A 25,043-nucleotide genomic window follows, 5' to 3' on the forward strand; every position below is an offset into this window, starting at 1 on the left:
TAGTCCCATAGAGGCAATGCACCCATAACCTTCCATTAGGCCCCACCTTTTAAAGGTTCCCCCGCTTCTCAACACTGCCACACTGGGAACCAAACATCCAGCACATGAACTTTGGGGGACACCTTCAGACCATTTCCAAACCATAGCACTAGATATAAGTGAATTATGCATAAGCCACCAGTGAGGCCCATGGAGATCAGACATTGCGTGCTGCTGAATTATTCAACATTATGTTGAAAGAGAAGCTCCTGGTTTCCCCCATGTTGAATGGAAGGAAGGAATTGCTGGCAAGTATGCCAAAGCAGGTATTTAATTGGTCCTCTTGAATTGCCACTATCTCTAAAATGTGTTATCCTAGTGACCACTTGCTGGCACATAGTGGCTTCCCAATAAATATAAAATTAGATTTTCTGAAGGGATAGAGCGCCAGATGAGTGAATATTGAGAATTTTGAATGCTATAGTGTCATTGTGCCAAATGGCTCTCATGGGAATGCAGCTTCTCACAGTGCTCTGGCTCCCAGGGAAAGGATAATGTTCAGCGGCAATGGTTTCCAAAGTCTAGCATCATGTGTATGAGTTTGTAGACATGAGGTGGGGCCCAAGGATTTGCATCAATAATGTCTTAGTCTGTTTTGTGTCACTATAACAAAATATCTGAAGCTGGTGTGTTTGTAAAGAAAAGAGGTTTATTTAGTTTACAGTTCTGGAGGTCAAAAGCATGGAGCCAGCATCTGCTTGGCTTCTGGTGGGGGCCTCATACGTGGTCAACTCATGGCAGAAAAACAGAAGGAAAGTAAGCATGAGTGGAGAAGCATGTGTGTGAGGGAGAGACAGAAGAGGGACTTTTCTGCTTTGCAACAACCCACTGTTGTTGTAACTAACCCAGTTCTGAGAGACCCGATCACTCCTGCAAGAAAAACTTTCATCTCTCTTAATGACCTAGCACCTTAAAGGTACCACCTCCCAATAGTGCCGTATTAGGGGCCTCAACATGATGAGGACAGGCCATAGCAAGTAACAATCCCCAGGCAATGCTGAAGCTGCTGCTTCAGGGGCTATGCATCGAGAAACACCCATGTGTAGAACGAGGGAGAAGAGAAGGTAATGGGGGGAGTGAATGTGACCAAATACATTATATACATGTGTTCATGTTTTCATGAAGCCCATTATTTTGTATGATTAATATATGCTATAAAAATTTTAAAACGAGTAAGAATCAAAAGTTTAGAAGGATGGAAAGATTAGTAGTGTCACAACATGAAACAGAAGATCAGGATAAAAAGAATATTCCAGATTTACAAAAGCAAAGGAAGGCTCTTTTGGGAGGTGGTAAAGTCCCAGCTATGCACTGTGATATAAAAGCCAAAGTGTAAGAGACAGAGCGGACCTGTGGGTAACTGCAGGCCTATGGTGACAGACTTGGGTAGGGACCAAGGCCCTCCTCAGGTACAGTGTTACTTGATGTGCTCTCAAAGGCTCAGACTCAGTGTTAAGATCATTATTGAGATGTTTGTAGATCTAACTGAGGGGAAAGTCCAGTCTCTGATATCGTTGTGTCAGAGCTCCACACTCCCTCCATCCCAGGAAGGCTCTCTCCTGTGGGGCCACTTTAGCCACACCATGTGGTGTTCTTGCTTTCTTACCACTGTGTGTTTACAGTGACCTGCAGAGGAAAGCATAAGAATTGAATTAGAAAATTGCAGAATTGATGCAAGACTTGTTTCCTGGTGTAACCTAGGATGCAGAGTAATAGCTGCAGGGCAGGGAAAATCTCATTTGTGGGTTTCCTCCCCAGCATGGTTTTCTAGTTTTGCAGACATTATTCAGTAATGTGCAGGAAGTCAGACATAACTAAATTTTCCTTTCAAAAAATACATTATACCCTGGATATTTAAGGATATGAATCCTTGTTGGTTTGGTCATAGCTTACTATGAGCTTGTGACAAGAAGGCAGACTCAGGCTAAGTCTATTATTGATTTCTTCCTCACTCTTTCTTGACAATTTTATTTTATTTATTTTTTCATGACAATTTTCAATGAAATTTTACAGGGTCAGTAATTTGTTTTAAAGAATTTGGTTTATGAAAGGGAAATTTTATCTTAAATTTCTTGGGCTAATGAATAATAATATGGTAAAGGCTGAGAATTCTGACATATAGCTGCCCTGTTTCGTAAATATTAATGAAAAAGGACAATTTTATGTTTGGTATTCAGAACTACAGATCTGAAACTGGATTTACCCCTAAAATTTCAATGTGTATGAAGTAGGAAAAAACTTCAGCTATGAAATAGGTGGATTGCTTAGGGTTCCTCCAGGCTCTCTGGATCTCCTAAATGTTTACCTATAAAAACAGTAAAGAACTATAAAGATGCAGGGCTGTGGGTGTGGCTCAAGAGGTAGAGCACCAGCGTATCAAGCACAGGCCCTGAGTTCAAATCTAAGCAACCATAACAACAACACAAAACAAAACAAATGCAAAACTGGCTTACATATCCAGCTACTCATTTATACTGAGAAATAAATGACTTCAAAAGATCTAGTCGGGTGCCAGTGGCTCATACCTGTAATCCTAGAAACTTGGGAGGCTGAGATCAGGAGGACTGTGGTTTGAGACCAGCCCAGGAAAAAAGTTCATGCAACCCCACCTCAATCAAAAACTAGGCAAAATGGTGCACACCAGTCATCCTAGCTGTGTGGGAGACAGAGATCAGGAAGATCATGGCTCCAGGCCCACCCTAGCAAAAAAAGTTCTTAAGACCCCATTTCCACCAATAGCTGGGTGTTATGGCACCCGTGTCATCCCAGTTATGATGGAAGCATAAACAGAAGGATCATGGTCCATGCTGATCTGGGCAAAAATCAAGAACGTATCTCAAAAGCAACCAGAGCAAAAAGGGCTGGAGATATGGTTCAAATAGTAGAGTGCCCGCTTAACAAGTATGAAGCCCTGAGTTCAAACCCCAGTACTACCAAAAAAAAAAAATGTAATGCTATGTAGCATTTTTAGGATGACTGAATAAGTGGGAATACTTTCACCACTATGAGACTCATTCTTCTTATCTATAAAATGGATATTGTAAAGTGCAAATTAGAAAATGTTTGAGCACAGACCCTGGTGCTTAGACCCAGTAGCTGGTACCTTTTCCGTATTACAAACATTAACATTATGACTAAAGAATTAGCATGCATGGGATGCCTTTATACTTTATATTCAAGGCGGATATCTATGCTCTCATTTTCACACCAGAGAAAATGATGTTGCCCAGCCTCCTACAGTTCAGGTAACTCACCTGCAGTTGATCCGGTGGCAGGGCTTGAATTTAGGTCTGCTGGGCTCTCACACTATTATCCCATTCTGCTATGCAGCTACCCAACAACCTGCCTCAGGCAGCTTTATGGTCTGGTGTTTTCTACTTGACTGTAGCTAAGGCACACTCAAGAAATGACATGTGGGTACTGAGAGATGTGCGATGAGAACACTTCTGTGGGACAGCCCCAGGCAAGTAGTGAGGAGAGAGAAGGCATGTTTTGCACTGCAGTAGAGGCATGATTCGCTTCTCCTGCCCCCTTGACAGCACAGGGCTGATCTCATCACACCCTTCAATCCCATCCTCAATCACCACTGGTCTCCTGCTTCTCATCCCCGTGTGGATCTAGGAGTTCTTATCCCTCCACAGCTGGGGGCGTAGGACTGGCTTCTCTCCTATTCCCCAAGCTCCTATGCCCCTGGAGGTGGGCAGTGGGCTTCTTGACCATTCTCCCTCCCTCTTCCCACATCATCAAAGTGTCACTCACTACACCTCCTCGTGGCTGCCATCTGCTGAACCCAGCTCTCCCCATTAGTCCTTAAGATCATAGTTTTTTCCTTGCTATCACTGGCTCCAGGACCTGTTTTCACTCTTAGTGGTTTCAGTGGATGACTCTTACAGTATTCTACCTTTCACTTCTTTTACTTCCTCTTTGGTGACTTCCTCCTCCACTCCGTCACTACCATCACCGCCATAGGCATACCCTTGACCTCGTCATTACAAATGACTATGTAAAAAAACCCACGTAATCACTTCTAAATATCACACTCTCTGGTAGCTTTTCTAGGGCATTTCCTCTACTGGCTTAGTTCTACCACACTGTCAAGTACTGGGACATACAAATTGTCATTTCTACTGCCTTTTCTCTGGCCTCCCCATCTGTTTGTCCCTCTCATACATCCCCAAATAATTTTCTGTATCAGATTATATGCATTTATATCTGTATTAAATCCAACTCTCTGCCTTTTCTGGCCTGTGCCCATGCAGTTGACTGTGCTGGAGAATATGGAGGAAAGAGCACACATGATGGCTGTGCTACCCAACAACCCACTTAGCGCTCACCTCTGAGATGTTGACCTTTTTCTCTTCCAATCTCCAGCCTTCTCCTCCTTGCTCACTCTCAGCAGGTGAGCTTGCTTCTCATGTCATGGGACAGTGATGTGAGCATTGTAAATCTCTCCCTCCTCATCTGCACCTTCGCACCTGCACGCCCAATGTCTGAACCTGTGTGCTCTACCTTTACTTCTCCTATTCCCAGATTGAACTATCCTTGCACTAAAGCCATCTTGAGGTACATAGTGAGTCTCTCTCTCTCTCTCTCTCTCTCTCTCTCCTATTCATTCATTTGCCCCTTTCAACTTCACATTCTCAATGTTGCCCCCATTTCTAGAGCTTTCTGTCAGCTTACAAACATGCATTTGTATGGTATTTTGATATCGTGCATACACTTGAGGGTCTCCCATCTGTATTATTTCTCCATGAATGAACTACCTCTCATATAGTCTCTAATCATGTTTGCCTCTGCATCATTTGATTCATTCCTCTGCTCTTTTTTAGAATTTAACTCCTCAAAAGAATTTCATACATTCCCTTTCTCCAACTCTTCAGTTCTCTTCCTATGACCTAGGCTGGCCTCAAACTCATGAAGACTCAGTCCTCAGCCCCTTTTCTCTAAGTTCATTTCCTTGGTGACCTTGTCCAGTGCTATGACTTTTGATGCCGTGTGCATGCTGACAATTTCCAAATGCACATCTCCAGTGCCAGGTCCTTCCTTGATCTCCGCCTCATTACTTGCCATGTTACTTGGATGTCTAATAACACCTTTTTCCTGTCACATCACAAACTAAGTCTGGATCTTCCCCATCACAGTGGCTCTCTCACAGCCTTCTTCCTATCAATTTGCTGCAACATTATCCTGTCACTTCCTAGGGCTGAAAACTTCACAATCATCCTGACTCCTCTCTCTTCTCTCATGCCACATGTGATCTGTCATAAAATCCCATCAGTCTGTCTTCACAATGTATCTCTCATTCAGAATCTGATCACTTGTCACCATTGCTGCTCCTGCTACCTGTGGTCCATGCCCCTAACTGATCTCTTGACTCTGCTTCTACGCTCTGCCCTCTGCAGTCTCTTCCCAATGGAACAACCTGGGCTACCCAGGAAAATCACAAAGGAGAGATGTCCCTTCTCTTGCAAAAGTCCTGAGATGGTTCCTTTTTCAGTAAGAGAAAAAGCCAGAGTCACTTCCAGCAGCTATCAGGATTTATGGGATATGCTTCCTGGCCCCTGTTCTTACATTTCTCTAGCTTCCTTTCACTCTTTCTTTCCTTACTCACTTGATTTTGACTACACTGGTTTTCTTAAAATTTGACATGCATGTCAAGCACACTCTTCACTCAGGGATTTGTACTTGCTGTGTCTTCTGACTTCCCCCAGACATCCGTATGGCCACACTTATCCCTTCAGGTCTTTCCTCACATTTCACCTTCTCCACAAGGCTTTCCTTTTATTAGGCTTTAGGCTCTAACTTGTCCCTGTCCCCTACACTCTTTTTCAGCATTCTATATTCTTCTTCCTTGCCTTATTTTTCTCCATAGCATTTGTCATCATTTGACTTGCTATATTCTGCTTTGTTTATTGTCTGGCTCTTCCCTTGTGAGGTGAGCTCTATGAAGGCAGGACCTGGGGTCTTTGCTTATGAATTGTATTTCTGGTGCCTAGAAGAGCTCCTGACATGGCATAGTGTGGAAGACCCTATGAGAGGGCTCCTTGTAGGGAGCCCCTGTCCTTGGACCAGTTCTGTGTATATCAGTAAAGGGTGCTAGATCTGGTATGGAAATCTTGGCTACTTTGCTTTGTTTGGGGCTGAGGATAGCAATGGAAAGAGGTTTGGGGTCTGAGTTCAACACCTTTTCCAGATTGGTCTCCCCAGGCCTCTGGTGCACTATGAGCTCTTTCTTGTTTGCCAGTACTTGCCCAGTCCTCACTGCCTCAACCTGACACCAGGTATGGCTTATCTGACGTTCCACATTGCTCATTCTCTCTCTCTCTCTCTCTCTCTCTCTCTCTCTCTCTCTCTCTCTCTCTCTGTGTGTGTGTGTGTGTGTGTGTGCGTGTGTGCACGCGTGTGTGTGTGTGTGTGGTCTCTCTCCTGCTGGAATCATTAGTTTCTCTGGGGCTCAAATGAGATCACACATGCCTTTCTGACCTTGTCCACAATACCAAGCTCAGGACTCCCCTATGCAGCAGGCACCAGAGCATGTCTGAATGATCTTACAGTGGGGGTGCATGCTCAGAGCTGTATAAATAAGGCAGAGATGAAGTTGCCTTTAGAGTACTTTTCTTCTTTGAATGGTTTATCTGTGTTCTCTGTCCTTGTCCTTTCCTTAGGAGACCAACAAGAAGACAATCCATGCAAAATACTGCAAAAAATTTGTCCACGCTCTCTGGAAGGATGGGAGCTTGGTTCATGTCAACATTACCAAAGAGAAGTGCAAATGGTACAGTGAGCGAATTCACACAGTTCTGGCCAATATCCAAAGGAGGTTAGTATGTTGTTAGGCAGGTACAAGCAGTCTAGTGTTTCTTTTTTTGTTTGCTTTCATTTTGTTTTGTTTTGTATTGTCATTTTGTTTTGTTTTGTTTTGGGTCTGGGAATGGAACCCAGTGCCTCATCACCATGCATGCTAGGAAAGTGCAGTATCATTTTATCATTATTTTTTTGGTAGTACTGGAGGTTGACCTCAGGGCCTCAGGCTTGCTAGACAAGTGCTCTACCATTTGAGCCACTCTGCCAACCTTTTTGCATTGGTTATTTTTGAGCTAAGATTTTGCTTTATGCCCAGGCTGGCCTGGACCACGTAGCTTCCCCATGTCACTAGGATGACAAGCGCATACAACCATACCCAGACATTGGTTGAGATGGGGTCTTGTGAAGTTTTTGCCCTGCTGACCTCACACTGTGGTTCTCCTTATCTCAGCCTCCCAAAAAGCTAGTATTATAGGTTTGAGCCACCTTCCCTAGCCTTTAATCCTTCTTGAAATGTAAATATGCATGATCTCCAGGTAAAAACTCAACTATGAGAAATGACCAATTAAACATTGTTAAGCCAAGGTGGCCACCTGATAGTTTACTGATGGCCTTGTTAACAACAAAGGGAGATATTTGGATTCAGATTCCATGCTGCCTTGATGCTGGTGTGGAATATTAGAATCAGCTGTGCTGCACTGTAGGAGGCTAAGGAATGCTTCTGGTCACACCTTGGATTTTTTGTGGACCACAGGAGTAGTGCAGACTGTACTACACCTGTCCTCTTGAATATTTCAAGGCAACAATAACAATGTTGTGAAATACAATTTAATAATATATATATTTAGAAAAACAATTTAATAATATGTATAATTAATATGTTATTTAATATATATTAAATTATATTATATATATAAAATATACAAAATCTAGTGAGCTTAAACCAGTACCATCCTGCAATAACCATTTGAAAATGAAAGCTCCTTACATCCCTCTTTGATTTTTTTTATAAAACCATAGATTGCAGATATTCATCTACACATAGAGCTGGTATTGGTAATTTAGTTCACCTTTATTTTCTAATCAGACTGGCTGGAGATTATCCTTTTATTTATTGATCTTTTCCAATAATCAGCCATATAAGTATATATGCATATATATATATACTTATTATGCAAATGATTTCTACTTTTATCTTTGTTTCCTTCTTTTGGTTTTAAGTTTTCTAAGGCAGATGCATAGATCAATGATTTTTGAGACTTTTTTCTTTATAATAGAAGCATTTAATTTTATAAATTTCCTTCTGAGTATTAACTGCCTCTCACAAATTTTGATATGCTGTATTTCATTTTCCTTTATTTCGGAATGTCTTCTAATTTCTCCTGTTATCTCTTTTTTGACGAAAGCGTTATGTAGAAATGTGTTGTTTGCTTTCCAAATATTGGTGAATTTTCCTGATAGCTTTTTGTTATTGATTTATATTTTAATTACACCATGAGCAGAAAAATACTGCATGATATCAATTCTTCTAAATTTATTGGGACCTGTTTTATGCCCCAAACATGAAAAAAAGACTGCTTTTGATGGGTGGAGTGTACTATGTAAATATCACCTATCTCAAGTTGGTTGATGGTGGTGTTCAAGTCTTCCATATTGTTACTGATTTTCTCATCATTTGTTCTATAAATTATTGAGAAAGCAAGGTGAAATCTTCAAGTGTAGTTTTGTGTCCAATTCTCCTTTCAATTCTATCAGTTTCTCCTTCATCTATTTTGAAGCTCTGTTAGTAGGTCATTTATAGTTAGGATTGTTATGTTCTCTCAATGAATCAACTCCCATACAATTATGAACTGTCCCTTTTTATCTCTGGTAATTTTCCTTGTTATAAAATGTACTTCGCCTGATATCAGTATAACCACAAGTCACCAGCAAGGTGATTCTTGCCTATATGGTTTATTTTTTTCTTATCCTTTTACCTTTGCCTGTCTGTGTCTTATTCTTAACTGGGTTTCTTTCTTTCTTTTTTTTTTTTTTCAACAACGGAGGCAGGTTTATTTCGGGATAAACCTGAGAGGACTGTAGTCAGAGGGAGAGACCAGAATGCCTCCTCTAACAGGCTTGCGATTTATGTGGCTGTGCAGGTTGTTTCAGAAGTTGGTCTTCGGGGCAGGTGTGCAGGAGGTCATGGTTAATGCAGGTGTGTTAGGGAGGGGGTTTCGTCTTTCAGCTCTGGACGGTTGGTTCATTGCTTACTGGACACTGATGGTTGGCTGCATCACTTTTTTTTTATTCATATGTGCTTACAATGTTTGGGTCATTTCTCCCCCACTTTCCCCCCTCCCTCCCTTAACCCCCCAACCCCTCACTACCAGGCAGAAACTATTTTGCCCTTATCTCTAATTTTTTAACTGAGTTTCTTGTACTTAGAATATATACAAGTATTGTTTATATACAAGTAATCTTTGCCATTTAATTGGAGTGTTGTGATCATTTACATTTAATGTGATTATTAATTTCATTGGATTTAAATATGAGATCTTGTTATTTGCTATTTATTCCATCTCTTCTTTGTTCCCTTTTTACTTTTTTGCCATCTTTTATATTTAAGATTCCATTTTTCACCACTGTTGTCTTATTAACCCTAACTCTTTGTTATGTTTTCTTTTGATGTGTGTGACCTTTTAGCATTTACAATATGCATCTTTAACTTGTCACAGTCTACCTTCAAGTAATCTTGTGCTACTTCATGTATAAGTTTACAATTTCCATTTCACCCTTTGTCTTTTCCGTTGTTATCCTGGACTCTACTTCTATATGTCCTATAAGCCCCACAATACATTACAAACAATCTATTGTGTTATAACTAGATTAAAATTATTTATCCACATATTTGATATTTTTGATGCTCTTTACTCCTTTGTATGCCTCTAGATTTCCATTTGGCATCATTTTCTTTCTACCTGAAGAAATTTCATTAATGTTTCCTGTAGTGTAGGTCTGGTAGTCATTAATTTTACCAGCTGTATTATTCTGAAAAACTCTAATTTATCCTTATTTTTCAAAAGATATTTTTGCTAAGCATGGAATGCTAGTTTTAAATTTTTATTTTTTGTTTTATAAAAATCTTTCTTTAATGTCTTCCTTCTGGCTTAGATGATTAGAAAGTTCTTGTTATTCTTAGGCTTGTTCCTCTACGTATAGTCTCTGGCTGCCTTTGAGATTTTTCTCTTTATCACTGGATTTCATCAATTTTATTATGCTGTACCTTGGTGTGGTTTTCTTCATTTTTTTTTCTCTTTGAATTCTTTAACCTTCTTGGATCTGAGGGTATATTGTTTAAATCAAGATTAGAAACATTTTGATCATGCCTTTTCAAATATGTTGTCTGTTTTCCCCTTTCTTGTCATGTGTCAACTCTTAATTACATGTTTTAAACTCTTCATGTTATTCCATGGGCCACTTATTCTCTGTTAAATTTTTTTGACTTTTTTCTTTCTGTTTCATTTAGGATTCTTTCCTTTGCTGTGTCTTTAAAATTTTCTTTGATCTTTTCTTCTCCTAATGTCTAATTTGCTGTTAATACTATCCGGTACATTTTTCATTTCAAATATTGTACCCCTCTAGAAATTGCATCTTTTTTTATATCATCCGTTTCTCCTCTGACTCTGTTCATACTTCTTGGACATATGAATCACATTTGTAGTAACCATGTGACATCCTTTTCTATTGATGAGTTTTTTTCTTCTCATTATGGGTCATATTCTTCTGCTTTTTTGCATGCCTGTTAATTTTTTTACTAAATGCCAGACATTTTGCAGTTACATTGTTGGGTGATGGATTTCATTGTATTTTTATGTGTATTCTGTGATACAGTTACATTACTTGGAATCACGTTGAATCTCTTTAAGTCTTGTTTTTAAGTTATGTTAGTATAGGTCCAGGATAGATTTGATTCTACTAGTAAGGTCATACCCACCCTTGTGAGGACTCTATTTGATTCCTCACATGTTAAGGGGAAGGTTGGAAGGTGAACTAGTTCCATCCTTGTGTTAACACTGAGGAACTGATTCATTTGCTCCCTTTTGGTGATTTCGTTCTTGGCTTCTATAGTTTCTTCACATGTATACTTTGATCACTGCTTAGCCAAAATCAAGGGCACTCTTCTGCAGATCTCTGAAGCATCTCTCTCTCGTACCTTTTTTTCCTCTTTCTCCTCTCTTCTCTGTCTCTCTCTGTGTACCCTCCCCACTCTCTCTTTCTACTCTCCTGTGTAGTAAACACTTCTTCAGTATTTTGCCCTACAAGTTCTAGTTCCCTAGGACTTGATGAACTCTATTCAGCAAGATATTTGCTCTATTCTCTTGCCCCAACCCCACTCCCTAGGCTTCACCTGTAGCCATGAGCTTTGCTGTATCCTGTGGTGGCACTTGAGCACAGGCCACAGCAGCAGTCTTGTTCATACAACCACCTGGTACTTGGTTGTTTCCAGGTCCTGGGGTTGCTTGATACTGTTCTGGTACTGCTTTGGGATTGTGCTGGCTTCATTAGCTTGACTGCACTCTGCAGGTCTGAAGTCATAGCTGAGGGTTTCACTACAAGTAATTTATTTTGAACTTGACACCCACATTGAATTTATGTTTCTATCATACTGATTTTCTTAGTTCTGTTGTCTTTGAACTAATAATGAGTAGTGGAGGCAGCTGATAAGGGAGCCAGTCCAAATGTAGGATTTTCTGCAGAAACACCTCAAAGTGAATAAGCCACTCAACAACAATGGGTATAAACAATATAGCATAACCCTGGTCTCTGTAGGTGTACCATTAATTCTAAGAAAGATGACCTGTTGCCCATAGTCTCTAACCATTCACTTTGAAACTTTCCTGCCTAGGATCAAATGGTTACAAGATGGAAGCCAAATCCTCTTTGGAAAAGTTCATAAAGATTACATTTATGTCCTTATCGATACATCTCACTCAATGAAGAGCAAACTGGACCTAGTGAAGGAAAAGATCATTCAGTTTATACAGGTGAGATGGGACTGTCAGGTTTGTGCACTTGGGGTTCTGGGTATTATAAATGTATCTCCACCAATCACTGTCTTAGTGACTGTGAGAAGGAGACAGGGCAGTTTTGCACTAAAGAATCCATTAAAAAGCCAGTTCCAAGAGAGCTCCCCTTTGCCTGTTAGAAAATCATTGGTTCTCCCTCCAATCACTGGAGCTGCCCTCCATTGGATTCTTCTGTCACACACACGGGTTGGTTAAGGGAATTTCTGCATTCATTGCTTCAAGTTTTCTCCATCCTGAAATCTGTGATATATGGAAACTTCCGTTGCTTTCCCGATATTTATCATCTTGACATTTTTATTTTATTTTCCAATGTTTATTGGGGAAACTGTGTCAACTGGCCCCAGAATTGATGCAGGGGAAGATTGTAGGCTAATGAATAGTGGCTCCCAATTCTTACTCTACTTGTGAGTTGTATACTCAAAAGCAAGTTGCTTATATTTCCTAACTCAGTTTCTATATCTATAAATGCATTTCACATTGTACTGATATAAATATTAACCACAGGAATAATATTGGTGAAGGTTTGAGAAATACAAAATACAGTTTAATTTGACAAACCTCTACAAGAGAAGTAAGACTGGTGGGAGGGAAGTGAATAGATCCATAACCAAATAATAGTCTTACCCAAAAAAGATGGTGACCAAAATGATATTTTGAATTTCTTTTCTTTAAGCCTATTGCATTTAGTGTACCTATCCAGCATACTCTCAATATCAGTATTAAAAACAATATTTAATATCACATTACATATATACATATATATGACATATATAATACATACGCATACATTCACATGTAACATTTTTAAAAGGCTTAACATCCAAACTATCTGTAATTTTTACCAAAATGTCTTTTGCACTAGAAATGATTTATTCTATTGAACCTAAGTTTTAGCTTTTAGAACTAAAAATATTGTACTGAGGCTCAAACTGTGAGCTGTCCTAAGCTTTTCTTAAATTTGAGTGGTTTTATGGTTAAAAATAATTGTTTCTTACAGGAACAACTGAAATATAAAAGTAAATTTAATTTTGTGACATTTGATGGTCAGGCAGTGGCTTGGCGGGAAAAACTTGCTGAAATCAATGAAGATAATTTGGAACAGGCCCAGTCCTGGATTAAAGATATTAAGGTAAAATGGAGAATGAATCTGGGAGAAGTCTGATTTTTTCACCTGTGTACTGAATTTACTCACAGCATGGAAATTCTTGGGAAATGTGTCAAGCCCAGGGATAGTATGTTTCACATAGACATTAATTTAATCTTATTAGCCAATCTTTTCTCACCACTATACAGTGATTGGTAGCCAATCTCTTATAGTGTAGATAGGCCTCTATTCACAGTCTGTCCTCCCTCAGGATCCACGGGACATTGGTTCCAGGACCACCACTCCAAGGACACCAAAACCCACAGATTTTCAAGTCCCTTACATAAAATGATGGAGGGTTTGCATAGAACCTATATAACTCCTCCCAGATACTTCAAACCATCTCTAGATGACCTATGATATTTAATGAATGCATGAAAATAATTGTTAAACTATATCACTTAGGGAATAATGACAAGAAAAAAAGTCTGTACATGTTTAGTATAGACACAATCTTTTTTCAAATATTTCCAATCCCCAGTTGGGGAGCCCACAGACACGGAGGGTGAACTTTATTTCCAAATCTGTTCTTGGCTCAGGTCTCAGCCACCTGATGAAAACGGATTTCAACATATAATATTTTTATACTCAGATTGATATTTGTCCCATCTAATACTTCATTATTGTTTTAGAGGCTCTATTACAGCTATTCTTAGCAGTGAGCCTTGTTCAAAAGTGATGAACTAGTACAGACACATAGTACAAGCTGAGCAATTAGGACTGAACACAAGAAGGGCAGCAGACTATTATGAGGGGAAGTAATTTCTCAGGCCTGCATTTTACTTGGAGACCAGTAAAGCCACTGTTCCTGTCACACTGATTATTGGGAAGAATTTTCCTTTCCTTAAATTTTCTCTTGCCTTCAGCTTATTTTAATTTTAAAAGTTCTCCAGAACCACATGGCATTCCAGATATTTGAGAGACACTAAAATTGGGACTGAGTTGTTAGCAGGACAAATATAGATCATAAACATCTTTAAAATGGCTTAGTCCCTGGGTTTAGAGTCCCAGATCTCATTGACTAAAGACCAAAGGAGGGTCTCAACTGACATTGAGATGCACCAGTGTGCCCTTGGGATTAGTTCTTTAAATTGGGAGGAGGACATGTTTTTAATTTTTTTTTAATTTTTATTTTATTCATATGTGCATACAATGTTTGGGTCATATCTCCCCCCTTCCCCCAAGCCCTCCATTACCCCTCCCCAACACCTCGCTACCCAGCAGAAACTATTTTGCCCTTATGTCTAATTTTGTTGAAGAGAGAGTATAAACAATAATAGGAAGGAACAAGGGTTTTTGCTAGTTGAGATAAGGATAGCTATACAGGGAGTTAACTCTCATTGATTTCCTGTGCATGTGTCTAAGTTAATTCTTCTCGAACTAACCTTTTCTCTAGTTCCTGGTCCCCTTCTCCTATTGTCCTCAGTTGCTTTTAAGGTATCTGCTTTAGTTTCTCTGCATTGAGGGCAACAAATGCTATCTAGTTTTTTAGGTGTCTTACCTATCCCTATACCTCTCTTGTGTGCTTTCACTTTATCTTTGATCAAAATCCAATCACCTTGTTGTGTTTGCCCTTGATCTAATGTCCACATATGAGGGAGAACATAGGATTTTTGGTCTTTTGGGTCAGGCTAACCACACTCAGAGATGTTCTCCAATTTCATCCATTTACCAGCGAATGATAACATTTCATTCTTCTTCATGGCCGTATAAAATTCCATTGTGCATAAATACATTTTCTTAATCCATTCGTCAGTAGTGGGGTATCTTGGCTGTTTCCACAACTTGGCTATTGTGAATAGTGCCGCAATAAACATGGGTGTGCAGGTGCCTCTGGAGTAACCTGTGTCACAGTCTTGTGGGTATATCCCCAAGAGTGGTATTGCTGGATCATATGGTAGATCAATGTTTAGCTATTTAAGTAGCCTCCAATTTTTTTTCCAGAGTGGTTGTACTAGTTCACATTCCCACCAGCAGTGTAAGAGGGTTCCTTTTTCCCCGCATCCTCGCCAACACCTGTTGTTGTTGGTGTTGCTAATGATGGCTATTCTAACAGGGGTGAGGTGGAATCTTAGTGTGGTTTTAATTTGCATTTCCTTTATTGCTAGAGATGGTGAGCATCTTCTCGTGTTTTTTGGCCATTTGAAATTCTTCTTTTGAGAAAGTTTTGTCTAGTTCACTTGCCCATTTCTTTATTGGTTCATTAATTTTGGGAGAATTTAGTTTTTTAAGTTCCCCATATATTCTGGTTATCAGTCCTTTGTCTGATGTGTAGCAGGCAAATATTTTCTCCCACTCTGTGGGGTTCTCTTCAGTTTAGAGACCATTTCTTTTGTTGAGCAGAAGCTTTTTAGTTTTATGAAGTCCCATTTATCTATGCTATCTCTTAGTTGGTGTGCTGCTGGGGTTCCATTGAGAAAGTTTTTGCCTACACCTATTAATTCCAGAGTATTTCCTACTCTTTCCTGTACCATCTTAGAGTTTGAGGTCTGATATTAAGATCCTTGATCCATTTTGAGTTAATATTGGTATAGGGTGATATACATGGATCTAGTTTCAGTTTTTTGCAGACTGCTAACCAGTTTTCCCAGCAGTTTTTGTTGAAGAGGCTGCTATTTCTCCATCGTATATTTTTAGTGCCTTTGTCAAAGACAAGTTGATTATAGTTGTGTGGCTTCATATCTGGGTCCTCTATTCTGTTCCACTGGTCTTCATGTCTGTTTTTGTGCTAGTACTATGCTGTTTTTATTGTTATTGCTTTGTAATATAGTTTGAAGTTGGGTATCGTGATACCTCCAGCATTGTTCTTTTCACTGAGTATTGCTTTGGCTATTCGTGGCCTCTTGTGTTTCCATGTAAATTTAACGGTAGATTTTTTTCAATCTTTTTAATAAATGTCATTGGAATTTTGATGGGAATTGCATTAAACATGTAGATTACTTTTGAGAGTATAGACATTTTTACTATGTTGATTCTACCAATCCATGAGATGGGAGATCTCTCCACTACCTGTAGTCTTCCCAAACTCTTTCTTTAGAAGTTTATAGTTTTCCTTGTAGAGGTCATTCACATCCTTTGTTAGGTTTACACCTAATTATTTTGTTTCTTTTGAGGTATTGTAAATGGAATTGTTTTCATATATTCTTTTTCAGTTTGTTCATTATTAGTGTATAGAAATGCTAATGATTTTTTATGTTGATTTTATATCCTGCTACCTTGCTATAGCTATTGATGGTGTCTAGGAGCTTTTGAGTAGAGTTTTTTGGGTCTTTAAGGTATAGGATCATATCGTCTGCAAATAAGGATATTTTGACAGTTTCTTTAGATCCATGTTTATCACTCTGTACTAGTATCAACTCAAAATGGATCAAGGATCTTCATATCAGACCCCAAACTCTAAAGTTGGTACAGGAAAGAGTAGGAAACACTTTGGAAGTAATAGGTATAGGCAAGGACTTCCTCAATAGAACCCCAGCAGCTCAGCAATTAAGAGAAAGTATAGACAAATGGGAGTTCATAAAACTAAAAAGCTTCTGCACAACAAAAGAAATGGTCTCTAAACTGAAGAGAACCCCACAGAGTGGGAGAAAATATTTGCCAATTACACATCAGACAAAAGACTGATAACCAGAATATATAGGGAACTCAAAAAACTAAACTCTCCCAAAATTAATGAACCAATAAAGAAATGGGCAAGTGAACTAAACAGAACTTTCTCAAAAGAAGAAATTCAAATGGCCAAAAACACATGAAAAAATGCTCACCATCTCTAGCAATAAAGGAAATGCAAATCAAAACCACACTAAGATTCCACCTCACCCCTGTTAGAATAGCCATCATTAGTAACACCAACAACAACAGGTGTTGGTGAGGATGTGGGGAAAAAGGAACCCACATGCACTCCTGGAGGTAATGCAAGCTAGTGCAACCACTCCAGAAAAAAATTTGGAGGCTTCTTAAAAAACTAAACATAGATCTGCCATATGATCCAGCAATCCCACTCCTGGGGATATACCCACAAGAATGTGACACAGGTTACTCCAGAGGCACTTGCACACCCATGTTTATGCAGCACTATTCACAATAGCTAAGGTATGGAAACAGCCAAGATGCCCCACCACTGACGAATGGATTAAGAAAATGTGGTATCTATACACAATGGAATTCTACTCAGCCACGAAGAAGAATGAAGTGTTATCATTTGCAAGTAAATGGATGGGACTGGAGACATCATTCTGAGCAAGGTTAGCCAGGCTCAGAAGACCAATATCCATATGTTCTCCCTCATATGTGGACTTTAGATCAAGGGCAAATACAGCAAGGGGATTGGACTTTGGTCACATGATAAAGCGAGAGCACACAAGGGAGGTATGAGGATAGGTAAGAAACCCAAAAAACATGATAGTATTTGATGCCCTCAATGCAAAGGAACTAATGCAGAAACTTTAAAGTGACAGAGGCCAATAGGAAAAGGGGATCAGGAACTAGAGAAAAGGTCAGTTTGAGAAAAATTAATTTAGAATGTAACACATATGTACATGGAAGCAATGCGAGTAAACTCCCTGTATAGCTCAAAAACAAAATGCTCTGTCCTTATTATTATTGTTTATACTCTCTCTTCAACAAAATTAGAGATAAGGGCAAAACAGTTTCTGCCTAGAAGCGAGGAGGTGGGGGGGAGAGAGATGGGGTGGGGCGGGGGAAAGGGAGGATGTGGAGGGGTAAGGGGGAGAAATGACCCAAACATTGTATGCACATATGAATAAATGAAAAAAAAAATAAGACCTATAAGATTTTGTCCCATCTAGCCACCTTATTTTGGAAATTAGTATTAAATTCACACAGAACTTGTTAAATTTCCAGGATTAAGCAATAAGTTTACTTATGACACATGTTCTCTCTATTTATGAGGTATAGGTAATAGGAAGTAACTTGTTAATTCAGAGCACACTGTTTCTTAGGGTTTGTTATAATAAGAAATTATACAGGTAATCTCATTGGACAAGAACAGAATGGCTTCTACTATATATAAAACTCACTAAGGAACAGAGTCAACCATATGTTTACATTTTAGCCATACAGCTAAAGCCATAACTCAAATTGTGTTTGTAAAGCATAACTCCGCTGTCTTCAAAAATATTCATTAATGCTTTCTTACTTGCTGGCTGAGTGTCCCAAATTCATTTTCAAGATGACAAACAATAAAGAAAATGTGGTATATATACACAAGGGAATACTATACCATCTTTCAAAAATCTTATTTGTAACAACATGAATGAACCTGGAGAATGTTAAGTGAGATAATCCAGCACAAAAAGACAAATATCACATGATCTTATTCATATACGAAATCCAAAAAAGTAGAACTTATAGAAGCAGAGAATGTAATGGTGGTTATCAGGGCCTAGGATATGGGGCAAAGAGATAAGGAGACTTTCAGAAAGGGTGCAGAGTTTGGTAGGCAGGAGAAATAAGTTCTGCAGATCTCTTCCACATCATAGTGACTATAATATGTATTGTATAACTGAACATTGCTGAGCGTAGACTTTGAATGTTCTCACAGCAAAAAATTGTGGGTTAATGGACATATTAGCTGATTTTACCTAATCATTTCACAATGTATACATATATAAAAGCATCATGTCATATACCACTAATATATATAATTTTTGTCAATTAAAATAATGGTAATAAGAATAATAAAGAAGGCTAAATTCTTCTGTTATTCTTTGACTAATTTGGTTCAGCAATGAACTCAGTAAATTCAGGACACCACCTGTGGCTTTCTCAGCTTGCTCTGCACTGGTGTCATAGAGTAGCAGGCAAAGCTTATTACTAAGGCCAGGGAAGCAAAATCTGGCGGTGCCTGCTGGGTACGTGGCTGTGGGGTCTGACAGAAGCCTCTGAGGAAGCACATGCAACACAGGCACCAACTAATTGCCATGTTTCTTGGGGTTCTCTAAGTGTGGCCTTCGACCAGCTGTGCTGCCATCTTTTCAACATGGCCCCAACCACAGGCTTCTCAACCAAAGCCTGTTAGATTTGGGCTCTGCGGGAAAAGTTGTTCTGTTGACCATTGGAGCTACATTTCTGCTGCCCAAATCATGCTCAAAGGTTTGGCTTTCTTTTGTTTTTAACTTCAAATTTGAGGTAATTTTGAAAGAGTTCCAAAAAATAGTACAGAGTTCCCATGCACCCTTCACCTGACTTCCTCTAATGTTAACATTTGACACAGATGTAGTATATTTGTCAAAACTAAGAAATTCACATTCACACTATTAACTAAATTCCAGACATTATTCAGATTTCTCATTAGTGTGCTTTCTGTTAATATTCTAGGATTTCACACTACTTAGTTGTGATGTCTCCTTAGTCTTCTCCAGGAGTGACAGCTCCTCCATCTTCCCTTGATTTTCATGTCCTCCACACTTGTGAAGAACACTGGTTGGTTGTTTTGTAGGCTATCCTTCAGTTTGGGTTTGTCTGATGTTTTTTCATGATTAGACTGGAGTTACAGAGTTTGAGGAAGAATACCACAGAGGTGATATGTCTTCTCAATGTGTTGTGTTCAGGTTTGTATAGAAATGCCTTGTCATCAGTGAGGTTGGCATTGACCATTTAGTTAAGATGGCACCTACCAGGTTTCTCCCCTGTAAAAGTACTGTTTTTACCTTTGTAGATAATAAAGGGATTGGGGGAGATATTTTGATGCTCTACAAAGTTCGTTCCGTACACTTTTCCCCACTAATTTTGGCATTCAATGGTAGATCTTCCCTGTAGCAATTATTACTAAACTAGCAGTGATCTTCTATTTCCTTCCTTTTACATTTATTTGTTGAATATTCTATAAAGAATGGTTTCATTTTCTCCCTTTATTTGTTCATTCATATATATAATTTTAAATTTTATGTGTTCCAATTGATTTTTGACCCATATCTTTTGACCTTAGTAAGTTCACTTGTTCTAGAAGCTTTATTTTAGATTACCTGGGATTTTCAATGATACTGTCTATGAATAGAGGATGATTTTACTTTTCCTATTCAACTTGTATAGTCTTCCTTTCATTTTCTTGTTTCAGTGCATGGCTGGGACTTTGAAAATGATGTTGAATAGAAATGATGAAGGGACAGCCTTACCTTGTTCCTAATCTCAAAGGCAAAGTGTTCAACCTTTCACTTTGCTAGTTGTAGGGTTCGTTTTCCTATGTGTATTTTGTAGATGTGCTGCATCAAGTTAATGACGTTAACTTTCTATTGCTTTGGTTTTGTTTGTTTTTGTGGTGCTGGGGATCGAACCCAGGGCCCTGAACATGCTAGGCAAGTACTCTACCACTGAGCTACATCCCCAGCCCAATTTATAAGAATTGTTACCATAAATGAATGTTTAACTTTGTCAAATGTATTTTCTATATCTATTGAGGTAAGCTGTGTCGTTTATAAATATGGTAAAGTGCACTGATTGATATTTTTTCTTTGATGGCACTGAGGTTTGAACTCAGGGCCTTATACTTGCTAAGCAGGCACTCTGCCACTTGAGCTATGCCACCAACTAATCGATTGATTTCTGAATGTTGAATTGGCCTTGCATTTCTGGAATAATATCCACTTTCTATTGATATATTGTGCATTTTATATATTCTACAATAAATTTGCCTAAAATGTCTCATTGAGGATATTTTGTCTGTGTTTATGAAGAAATCTGGTCTGTAGATTTCTTTTCTTAGAAATTGTTGTCTAGTTGTGGTACCTGAGAATGCCAACCTAATAATACAAGCTGGAAACTATTCACTCTTCTATTTTTTTTAGAAGAATTGGTGTTTTTCCGTTAACTGTTTCCTCGAATATACCAATAAAACCATCTGGGCCTTGGAAGTTTTAAAAGTATGAATTCAAATTCTTTAATAAATACAGGGCTGTTGAGGCTACCTGTATCTCTCTGTGTTAGTTTTAGTCATTTGTCTTTTAGAAGGAAGCCATCCATGTGTTCCAAGTTGTCAAATTTAGGCACATAGAATATCATCATATTCTCTTATTATTTTCATTTGTGTGAATTATAATGATGTCCCCTTACTCATTTGTGATATTGGCTTTTTTCCCCTCCTATTCTCTTTATTTCTTGACATTTTGAAGAGGTTTTTTTCTTTCAACTTTATTAACATTCTAATATTTTATGGTGTTGGGGATAGAACTCAGGATCTCATGCATGTGGGCGAGTGCTTTACCACTGAGCTATAGCCCCAACCCATGGACTTTCTAATTTTAAAAAATGTTTATAATTTCATTGATTTCTGCTTTTATCTTCATTTTTCCTACTTCTACTTGCTTCATTTTTTAAAATTAGACTTCCATTTTTATTTAAGAATTTGATGCTAATTAAATGTCCCTATTGCTTTAGTTTTATCCTACAAATTTCTATTTCATAATTATTTTCATTCAGTTCAAGATGTCAAGGTCTAAGGACTACCTAGTCCTTGATACTGAAATTTTTTCCTGTGCTTTTTCCTTCCTAGAAATTTTATAGTTTTATGTGTTACACACACATCTATTATCTGTTTTGAATTGATGTTTATACAAGGAATGAAATTTAAGTTGAGGCTTGCCTTTTTGCCCACGGATGTTCAATTGCTCCAACATCACACACTGGAAAGACGTCCCTCCTCCCTTGAGTTGCATTTGTTGCTTTGTCAAACATTAATCAGGAGTGCACATCCGTGTTTATTGCAACACTATTCACAAAGCCAAGTATGGGATCAGCCTACATTCTCATCACCTGATGGATGGATAAAGAAAATGTGGTACACATACACATTGAATATTATTTAGCCATAGAGAAGAAAGAAATTATGTCATTTGCAGATTGTTAGCCAGACTCTGTAAAAAATCACTTTTTCTCTTATATGCAGAATCTAGGTGTTTTTTAAAAAGACATTAAAGTAGAAGAAAGACTATTTAAGAAGAAGAAGGAGATCAGTGGGAGGGGAAGTGGGGGGCAAGAGCAGGTAATGGGGTAAATATGATCAAAGTATATTATATACATGCATGAAAATGTCTTGATGAAGCCAATTAAAATATACAACACTAAGCAGGTATATCTGTGGCTTCGCTCTGGATTGTCTGTTCTGTTCTATTGTTTTGGGTTTATGTCTCCATTAGGACCACACTTTCTTGATAACTATTTGTATAGCAAATCTTAAGATCAGGGGAAAAAATCACTTCTCTTTAAATTACTTCTTTATATTTATTTTTCAGAATTGGTTATTCAAAAGCATTTACTTTCAAAATAAGACTTTAAAACAAGATTCTTTATGTCTATTGCTGATGTTTTGATAGGAATCATGTTAAGCCTATAGATCCAATTGGGAAGATTACATTGATTCTTCCAATGCATGAATATGGTATGTCCCTCCAAGTATTTAGGAGTTCTTTGGTTTCTTTCATCAGCATTTTGTAAATTTCAGCATATAGATCCTGTATATGTTTAAACGTACACTAAATATTCCATTTTTTGGAGCAATAACAAATGTATTGCATTTTTATTTGGATATCACTGTTCATTTTCACCCTGTAAAAGTGTAATTGTTTTTATATGTTTTATATGCAATAGCCCTGACTAGACTTACTTATTCTAAGAGTTTTGTTTTTTGTTTTGTTTCTTTCTGGCACATTTCTTGAGATTTTCTATGTATGTAATCTGATATTTGGCAACTAGAGTCATTTTTCCAATCTCTTTGACTTTTACTGCTTTGCTTTATTGCAGAGGTCAGAACTTCCAGTAGTACATGTAGTAAGCATTACACAGCAGCATGCTTTCCTTTTGCCCAGTCATGAAAGGAAAGCATTCAATCTTTCACCATTAAGAATGATGTTAGCTGAAGGATTTTTGTACACTTTCTTCGTGAAATTGAAAAAGTTCCATTTTAGTACTAATATCTTGAGTTTTTATGTTGAGTGGGATTGAATTTTGTCATATCCTTTGCGTAAATTGATGTGCTTGTATGATTTTTCTTTGTTAACCTGCTAACATAGTGGATTATACTGATTGATTTTTGAATTCCAAACCAGCTCTGCATGCCTGAACAAATCCCGGCTGCTTGTAGTGGATTATTGATTTTATACATTTGTTGGATTGAATTTGCCTAAGTTTAGTCGAGAATTTTTTGTTTAAGTTCAATGGGAGATGTTGATCTTGTGTGTGCGTGCGTGTGTGTGTGCGTGTGTGTGTGTGTGCGCGTGTGTACACTGTCTGTCTGGTTCATGTATCACTGTAATACTGGTCTCATAAAGTAAATTGGGAAGTATTTCCTCCTCTTCTGTTTTCTGGAGTAGATTATGTAAAACTTGTGCTAATTCTGCTTTGAGTGCTTATAAAAGTCTCTAGTACAGCCATATGGACCTGGAGATTTGTTTGGAAGAGTTTTAAAATTACATATTCAATTTTTTAGTAGTTATAGCTATATATTGTCTCAGTGGAATTTTGGTAGTTTGTAGATTTTGAGAAATCATTCCACTTCCAACCTGTTGAATTTATGAGTGCTATAGTTCAGCTTTGCAGTGTCCCCTAAAGGCCCGTGTATTGAAAGATTAGTCACCAGCCTATGGGGCTATTGAGAGCTGTGGAACCTTTAGGAGGGCAGGCCTAATGGAGCAAAGTTGGAGTATTGGGCATATTGGGATTGTAGCATCGCTCTCTCTCTCTCTCTCTCTCTCTCATTATTTTCCAGCTCCCATAACATGAACAGACTTCCTCCACTCTGTTCTACTACGTGTTCTCTCCATGATGAACTGTGCTGCCATTGGTCAAAAGTAGCAAGGCCAAGTGACCAAAGACTGAAACCATAAGCCAAAATTAGGTTTTTCTCTTTCAAGTTGTTCTTCACTGGTATTTTGTCACAACAGAAAGAGGACTAGCACAATGAGCATAAAGGTTTTTTAATTTATATTATCCTCTTATTATCCTGTCCAGTGACTATAAGAAATGGTATGATATTCTGTTTTATAGTTGATATTGGTGATTTGTGTCTTCTTTCTTTATCTTCTCAATCTTAACGGAGGTTTGTCAACTTTGTTGATAGTTTTAAACAATCAGTCCTTTTTTCACTAACTTCCTGTATTGATTTAGTATTTGAATTTCATTGATTTCTGCTCCTTATTATTTACTTTCTCCTGCTTGTTTTTTTAAAATTAGGATATATTCACTGTACGGGGGGTATTCATTAAGACAATTCCAAATAGGCTTACATTGTACATTGGTTACATTGCTCCCTGCCCCAGCATCCTCCCCCGCAACACCCTCCCCACTCCACTTCAAACAATTGCAAGAGGTTTCATCATCCTATTTCGTGTAAGTATATGAAGTTCATCAACCATATACTCTCACCTTCATCTCCTCCATCCACTCTCCTGCTCCCACAAGTAACCCCACACATTGTACCTGTTTTACAGTCCTGTCTTTCATTATTAATTCCTAAGTCAATGTTCAAAGGGGTTTTTCAATGTGTCCCCTCTGTGTGTACACTTGACTTTGGTCAGTTCAACCCCATTCTTTACTCTCCTGCTTGGTTGTTTATTTTGTTCTTCTTATCCAAGGTTCTTGAGTTAGGGCATAGATTCTTGTCTTGAGATATTCCTTTTTTTCTAATGTAAGCTACTAGTACCACAAGTTTCTCCATCAACACTGCATTAGCTGTATCCCACAAATTTAAATATTTTACTTAACTTTCACTAAACTTGATTTGTTTTTAAAAAATTTTATTTGTGGGGTAAAGCATGGTGGCACACACCTTTAATCCCAGCTACTTAAGAGGCAGAGATCAGGAGGATCATGGTTTGAGTCCAGCCTGGGCAAAAACTTAGTAAGACCCCATCTCAACAAGCAAGCCAGGCATGGTGGTTCATGTTTGTAATCCCAGCTGCATGGAAGGCATAGATAGGAGGAATGGGGTCTGAAGACATCAAAGGCAAAAAAGCAACTCTATCCAAAAAATAACT

General features: G+C 38.3%; 1 protein-coding gene across 1 annotated transcript in view; it reads left to right on the forward strand.

The window, feature by feature from the left end:
- Nucleotides 1-25,043, forward strand: part of Vwa3b (von Willebrand factor A domain containing 3B) — a 225,483-nt gene that overhangs the window by 109,434 nt on the left and 91,006 nt on the right. Inside the window, exons 9-11 of the mRNA XM_074050295.1 lie at nucleotides 6,705-6,859; nucleotides 11,732-11,870; nucleotides 12,910-13,041. Coding sequence (XP_073906396.1) covers nucleotides 6,705-6,859; nucleotides 11,732-11,870; nucleotides 12,910-13,041 — 426 coding nt within the window. The remainder of the gene's footprint in view (nucleotides 1-6,704; nucleotides 6,860-11,731; nucleotides 11,871-12,909; nucleotides 13,042-25,043) is intronic.

This window comes from Castor canadensis, chromosome 12 (assembly GCF_047511655.1).
Source record: "Castor canadensis chromosome 12, mCasCan1.hap1v2, whole genome shotgun sequence".
In the NCBI taxonomy this organism is placed as follows: domain Eukaryota; kingdom Metazoa; phylum Chordata; class Mammalia; order Rodentia; family Castoridae; genus Castor; species Castor canadensis.